We start from the raw sequence: 7751 nt of genomic DNA, 5'->3' as shown, positions 1-7751 counted from the left end.
AGTACGTGAATCAGTGGTGGGTTTCAAAATTTTTTACTACCAGTTCTGTGGATTTGGCTTGGTGGGCGTGGCAGGGGAAAAGATACTGCAAAATCCCCATTTCCTCCCAATCAGCTGGGACTTGGGAGGCAGAGAATAGATGGGGGTGGGGCCAGCCAGAATTTTTACTACCGGTTCTCCAAACTACTCAAAATTTCCACTACCGGTTCTCCAGAACTGGTCAGAACCTGCTGAAATCCACCTTTGACATGAACGCAGAAAGATTATATTTTGCTTTTCATAAATGTCACCTTTGGGGGGAAAAAACCACAACAGACAATATGCCATTCAAAATAAGTCTCCAGTATCAATGTAAAATAAAGTTTATTTCTATATTTTGTGAAACAAAAGTTATAAAACTAGAAACAGGTTTATACATTGCATACATTGATTTCCAGAATTAACCCTTGATATGGCATCTTTGCAATGGTAGGCAAAGCTATGGAAAAAGGAAACCTTGAACCTCCCCATTCAAGTCCCAGTTAATGAAATACAAAAAGCCCTAATTACTCTAGACCAGTGGTCTGCAACCTTAAACACTCAAAGAGCCATTTGGACCTGTTTCCCACAGAAAAGAAAATAGGAGCCACAAAACCCTTCCCATGCTTGATTATTTCTTGAGCGGCCACAAAACTAGCATATGTAGTTGAATTAAGCATTCAGTTTTCTTCTGAAATTTTTGTTTTCTTGGATTTATCCCTGGGTGGCCTACTGGGAGTTGAAAAGCTCAATAAATCACGTGCCGGCAGGTATCGCACATTGTGACGCATATTTTGAGTGACAGGGAGCCACAGCAGAGGGGTGAAAGAGCCACATGTGGCTCCAGAGCTGCAGGTTGCTGACCCCTGCTCTAGACTTTGGCTTTTGAAAATTCTGATCTTATTGTATAAATGTGTCCATCCCAGCTGCCTGAAATGCTTGTGAGATCCTTTGCATTTGTATTTAAACAAAATAGCAGAGGACAATGACCAATTTCTATGAGTAGTTGTTTCTGATTTGTCAGTCACTGTTTGATTTGCATGATATCTGGTTATACAAAAGTAACAAATATTGATTGTTATGACTTAGATTCACCACGAAACATGTCAATTGACCCTTTCTGGATTCCGCTTGGATTCCCCATCCAGTATTTAAATCCAAGCATAAACTTTAAATTTCTTGTTTTGGGATGTGCTTTGGTTAACTGCACTGATATCTTAATTTAGAAACCTGATATATTATCAGTAAAACAGCAATAATCTAGTCTATGAAATGAAACTGCACCTACCATTACGAGTTCAAATGACATGGGCGGGAACATAACATGAGATATATTCAAATATTCAAACCCCAAAGAGAGAAAACTATAAAAGGGCAATAGAAAGGCAACTTAAACTCCCCTTGAGACAGTATTTAATCTGGTGGACATGTGACAAAGCAAAGAAATATTGGAGTAGGAGTCACATCTTAATACAGAAGATTGTTAAAGTGAATATGAAGATAAAACCAGAGGCTTTTCTTTTGGGTTTAAAGGAAAAAGATTTTGGAATAAAAAATGGTACTTTGATGTTATATACTGTTTGTTGATGGCAGCAAGATTTTTTAATTTTATTTTTTTATATGCATTTATATCCCGCCCTTCTCCGAAGACTCAGGGCGGCTTACACTATGTTAGCAATAGTCTTCATCCTATTTGTATATTTATATACAAAGTCAACTTATTGCCCCCAACAATCTGGGTCCTCATTTTACCTACCTTATAAAGGATGGAAGGCTGAGTCAACCTTGGGCCTGGTGGGACTAGAACCTGCAGTAATTGCAAGCAGCTGTGTTAATAACAGCCTGTCTTAGCAGTCTGAGCCACAGAGTAATCATAAAGATTACTTTATGCACAAAAATGGAAGGACTCTTTGACTCCTGCAATGGATGAATGGCTGCAAAAGTTGATGGAGCTAGCAGAGATGGCCAAATTGACTGCTCTGATTAAAGAAAAGAACATAATTAATTTTGTTTCTACTTGGAAACTGCTTTTGGACTTTGTGCTTGAGGCGGAAAAAAATGAAGCTTTGATTTTCGCTTTTGCCAATTAGATAGGTTTGTTGTTTTAGAAATGGCTAGTCTATATGATTATATAAAAGTAAAAAGTTGAGGTTTGATGCTATTATCTTATTCTACTGCACCAAAAGGAGTCAGAATTCAACACCTTTTCTTTCTTTCTTCCCTTGCCCTACACGTTTCCCTCCCTTGCTTTCCTACTATTTTCTGTTGTATTTTACATTATTTTTGGATAAACCAATTAAAATTTCTGAAACCAATACAGTATTTAATCAAAATAATAGCTCCCAATCTATACTTATAATAGTATTTACCACTGAAAAATATAAAACAAGATTTGTCTTTGTTTATTCCCTCTTACCTATTTGCAAGAAAGGATTTCAGCAGCCTTTCCTAACCTGGAGCTCTGCAGATATACTGGACCAGTTACCTGAGAACTGGTGTTCCCCAGTTAGAGGAACATATGCTCCTTTGCTTTGCAACCACAAGCTACTAAGCATCATAGACTTTGACTCTCTATTTCCCACTAATCCCACAAAGGTTGGAATGCTAGGCTGGAAAGAGCCATGTTTCTTTTCAACTCTACCACTACATCACCGCCAAAAGTCACCAGGATGAGGCCAACTCACAGTATACCAATGAAGGCTTTATTAAGAAAAAAGGCTGTGAAAACATTTATTTACCTTTCACCACTTGTATGACACCATTCTTAATAAAACCTCCAACAGGGCATTGATGCTTGGTTAAGAAATCCATCCATCAAGAGATGTGGCATTATGGCCAGATAATCTAGGTGTTTGTTTTTGGTCCTAGAAGTTTGTGAGCCATATATAGGATTCAGTGAGGAAAATAAGGAGCTGGTAATAGGCAGCTTTGTGAGGTATCGCAGACAGAGAAAATGCAACCAGTTGTTTCTAAATTCTCTTAATGTATAATAGCAAGACCTCCTGCTGAATCCAGCTTTAAACAAACTGTCCTTTAAGAAGATGAATTTGGGGTACAGCAGGGCTGAAATCCAGCAGGTTCTGATAGGTTCTGGAAAACCAGTAGCAGAAATTTTGAGTAGTTCGGAGAACCGGCAAATACCACCTCTGGTTGGCCCCAGAGTGGGGTGGGAATGGAGATTTTGCAATATCCTTTCCCCAGGAGTGGGGAGGGAATGGGGATTTTGCAGTATCCTTCCCCTGCAACGCCCACCAAGCCACACCCACAGAACCAGTACTAAAAAAATTTGAATTTCACCACTAGGGTACAGAATGGGTGTGAGAATGTATGGAAACATGATTAGAAGAAGAATCTATTGTTGCCTCTTTCCTGCCTCCATTAGTTTTCAACTTAATGAAAACAATGAACTAAAATTAACTGCAGAACAAAAAAAAAACCCATGGTACGAATAGAACTATTAGCCTTAGAATTGGCAACAAAGATATAAAAAGTGGTGGATAGTTTCTTCCTTTTAGGATCAACCATCAACAGTAAAGGAATAAACAGTCAAGAAATAGGTTAGAGATTAGCGCTTGGTAAAGCAACCATGAAAGCTTTGGAAAAAATGTTCAGATATCATAAAAAGTCTACAACTAGAAATATCAGAAAAGGGCAAGAAATAGTATTCCCTGAAAAAGCTTCTTGGATGAGAAGCAAAATGTCTTCAAAGAAAGTCAAGTTGCCTCTTGAAAAAGCATCTTTGGGACAACCATGACCTGGATGACTGAGAATCTCCGTAGACTCTTTATGGAAAAGAAAGTTGGATCTTGAAGAAGCAGAATAGAAAGGGTGTTTTGATGTTTTTTGAACTTTGGTGCTGGGGAATAATCCTGAAAATACCTGGACCATCAAAAAAACAAAGATATTCATCATAGAACAAATTGATTTCACCTGCAGTTGAAATGAGTAGGTTCAAATTATCATCTTTTGGAAAGTTTTTAATAAGAACTAGCTCTTTTGAGAAGTCTATTGTGCTGGGAAAAGTTAAGGAAAGGGAAAAGGTGAATGATCAGCAACAAGGACAATTACAGTGGCAATGGATGCATCACTAAAAGCTCTGAAGGGATCCTATTAGGGATAGATCATCATGGGGAGGAAAATCTATCTATATGGCTGCTAAAAGTTAACACTTATCTGCTGGCACATAACCAGTCAATCATTTGACTCAGCAACCACTGTTCCTTGAATTAAAATATCTGTTAGAATGATAGTTAAACTAAAATTGGCAATAATAGAAACCACTGTTTGGTATAACCACTAACACTCATTCAATTCCTATCTCTGTGAAAGGTCAAATTAGAAGACTTGGCAGGGTGGAGCAGCGGATATTAGAATGCACCCTGAATTTGACCAACTAGTTCATCTCCTCAAATCACTAGATCATGAATTAAAAACAGGACCTTTTGTGCAAACTCTCACTTCCACTGCACAATTGTTTTCCCATCTCCAAACAGATTTATTTTTTTGTTTCATAAACAAAGATTCTACTTGATCTGCACAATGTCTTCCATTTTCATTCCAACCTCCCAGCTATAGCTGTGGTATTCATCTAATTCCACTAGAACAGCCTTCCCTGCATCTGCTCTAAGAAATCATTCAGTGATGGAACCTTTCATTTCCATGGTACGGTAGTGGTCTCGAATACAATCCCTCATGTCGTCAATTAAACAATCTAATAGAGAACAGGAAAGATCACTGTCCAAAGGCCCTTTCAGTCAGAATAGGTCACAAAGCTGGATCAGAGAACACTCAGATTCAGGTAAAATAACTATATACAGAGAGACAGCTGTGTAAAATCAACAGTGATATTCTCGAAATTGTTTGGAGTTGGGTTTTCAGAAACAGTCTGAAACCTGAGACACCTGAGGCTTGTCTGTTATTTCAGCTCATATTGTACTTGAGGTTCTGCTACTGACTTAGCCGACTGTTATTTTGTTTTTCAAATCCGTTTTGATGTCTTTTCTAGACAGGTTGGATTCCGAGGCACGGCAAAAAGTTTTATTTGAAAGTTTTAAAACTAAAAATGATACGTAGATCATGAGTTATTTATAAAAAAAAACAAAAAACCAGTTGCAACGATGTCTCTTTTGGACCCTGCTTCACTTTCCTGTGGGAAACATTGCCTGAATCATAATGACAAAGACGGATGATGTGGTAAGTGCAAGTTCTTTCTTTTTCCAAGTGTAAACATTCAGGGAAGAAGAAAGGACATGCTGCCTTCAAGAATGGTCTTTCCCAACCCAATTCCACCCCCCCTCCCAGGCATAGCGCTACAGTAGTCTGTCTGGGAATTCTCAGATTTGTTATCCAATACACCCGAAGGGTTCAGTTTGAGAGTCCCTTGCTTCAGAGAACAGTTCACACCTGTTCAGCAGCCATTGCCCTCTCATACATTCGCTCTAGAATACGATGGATGCCCGCGAAGCTCGGCCTATCCGAAGGCAACTTGCTCCAACAAAGGCGCATCAGGTTGTACAGCTCCAAAGGGCAGTTATCTGGGCACGACAGGATATTTCCATCTCTTACATAATAAATGACTTCCTCGTGAGCCATCCCATAATAGGGTTGCATGCCAAAGGCGAAAATTTCCCACAGGACCACCCCGTAGGCCCAGACATCAGACTCCGTGGTATAACGGTTGTAGAAGATAGATTCAGGGGGCATCCAACGGATGGGGATGGCGTCGTTTTCGTTGGCCTTGTAATAGTCTGCAGAGTACATATTTCTGGAGAGGCCAAAGTCGGCAATTTTAACCACCATGTTTTCTCCGACCAAACAGTTTCTGGTGGCCAGGTCCCGGTGCACAAACTTGCGTTCTGAAAGATAGGCCATCCCGGCTGCTACTTGTTTGGCGATGCAGAGCTGGTCAGTGCACGAAAGAGTGAGCATGTTAGGACTGGAGGGTCTGATCTTTGGCTCAAAGTTGTTGTTGTTTGGGTTACAGAGGCTGCGTGGTGATCGGTTACGCAGGTATTCATTCAGGTCTCCGAACGCCATATATTCGAAAAGCAGACACATGGGCTTTCCGATAGCACATACCCCTGAAACCAAGAAACTCTGTTAGATCAACAAGATTTGTTTGCATCATTTCATACGCAAGAGTTATTTCCTATGCCAGGAAGCAGAAGAGTTGAAAAAAACAGTACCTGTTGATTCTCTTCATAGTTTATGTCTCATAATACAGGTAGATCTCGACTTACAATGGTTTATTTAGTGACTATTCAAAGTTACCAAAGTACTGAAAAAAAGTGGCTTATGACCGTTTTTCACACTTACGACCATTGCAGCATTCCCATGGTCATGATCAAAATTCAGATGCTTGGCAATTGACTCATATTTATGACGGTCCCGGGGTCATGTGGTCACCTTTTGTCATCTTCTGTCAAGCAAAGTCAATGGGGGAGCAAGATTCACTTAACAACTGTGTTACTAACTTCATAACTGCAGTGATTCACTTAATAGCTGTGGCAGGAAAGGCTGTACAATGGGGCAAAACTCACTTAACAAATGTCTCACTTAGCAACAGAAATTTCGGTCTCAATTATAGTCATAAGTCAAGGATTACCTGTACATTGCTTCCTCTCTCAGTTGAATACATATTATGCTCCCCGTACATTGCTGGCTTACCAGAAGTGATGAGAATTATAGCTTAACCCACTGGGAAATTGCCAGGTTGGGCTATCAAAAGGGAAGCTTGCTTTTTCTGCTATGAAATCACTGCCATGGGATGGGCAGCCATATACATTCTTAGAATTAAATATAAATAAATAAAATTAAATCCGCAAAAGGGGAGAGTTATCCTAAAGAAAAGCAGATGTTTTAAAGGATCATTATTTGTAGGACAGAAATACCATAACCATTTGATGATGGAGGTAAAAAGAGAAAGAGAAAGGAGAGGGAGAAAGAGAAGGCAACATAAACAAAATACGAAATAATTTCATCTGCAAAACAAATGGCCAGGACTACATTTCCTCTTTGACAGTAGCAAAGATGCTTTCCTCTTGCTTGAAAAGGATTCCAAAAACAATTTCTTTTGTCTTACCCAAAATGAATTTTTCTCAACAGCACTAGCAACAGGTCCCACTTTTTAAAACATTTTAGCTTCCAGTAACAATGGATTCATATGCACCAAGACAAATTCCTTGTGTGTCCAATCAAACTTGGCCAATAAAAATTCAATTCAATTCTATTCAATTCTATTCAATTCTATTCTATTCTACCACAACTGAATGATGTAATTAGCTTGGGATGCCAGGAATATGTGAATGATAAAACAAGAAATCACCTAAGCGTATGCAAAGTACTCTTCTTCATCCAATGATTATTCAAACTCATAGTCATTTGTGAGTTAAATAAGGGCACTGGACATCTAATTGATGAACTTTGTTCATCGTATAATCGGAACATGCAATCCTCTATTAGTAGTACTAAATTGGGAAAAATGGAGACTGAGAAATGCATAAATATCAATCATACTTTTACAACACTTTTCTAATCATCATTCGGTAGCTGGGTTTGAGTGTTTGCTAGTACCTTCAACTATCTTTTTTAAAAAAAGTAAGCATTTCTTCGTGTGAAAACATCTGAATCTGACTCCAAGAAAAGTGTCCACATGAAAGTTTAGGTCAAAGGATGCTCAGCAGTCCCATAACCCTTTGGCCTTTTCTAATACATCCAATATGGTGTTAAACACA

The 7751-nt window shown here is 38.9% G+C and overlaps 1 protein-coding gene across 3 annotated transcripts in view; it reads right to left on the bottom strand.

Moving 5' to 3' along the window:
- Window positions 1-335: 335 nt before the first annotated feature.
- The window catches only part of MUSK (muscle associated receptor tyrosine kinase), a 52685-nt gene continuing 45269 nt past the window's right edge, over window positions 336-7751 (bottom strand). For all 3 annotated transcript variants that reach the window (XM_058173207.1, XM_058173205.1, XM_058173206.1), the window contains one exon: window positions 336-6098. In XM_058173207.1, coding sequence (XP_058029190.1) covers window positions 5416-6098 — 683 coding nt within the window. In that variant the 3' untranslated portion in view covers window positions 336-5415. The remainder of the gene's footprint in view (window positions 6099-7751) is intronic.

Source organism: Ahaetulla prasina, chromosome 2, assembly GCF_028640845.1.
Source record: "Ahaetulla prasina isolate Xishuangbanna chromosome 2, ASM2864084v1, whole genome shotgun sequence".
Lineage (NCBI taxonomy): Eukaryota > Metazoa > Chordata > Lepidosauria > Squamata > Colubridae > Ahaetulla > Ahaetulla prasina.
This window is presented reverse-complemented; position numbering and strand designations above follow the sequence as displayed.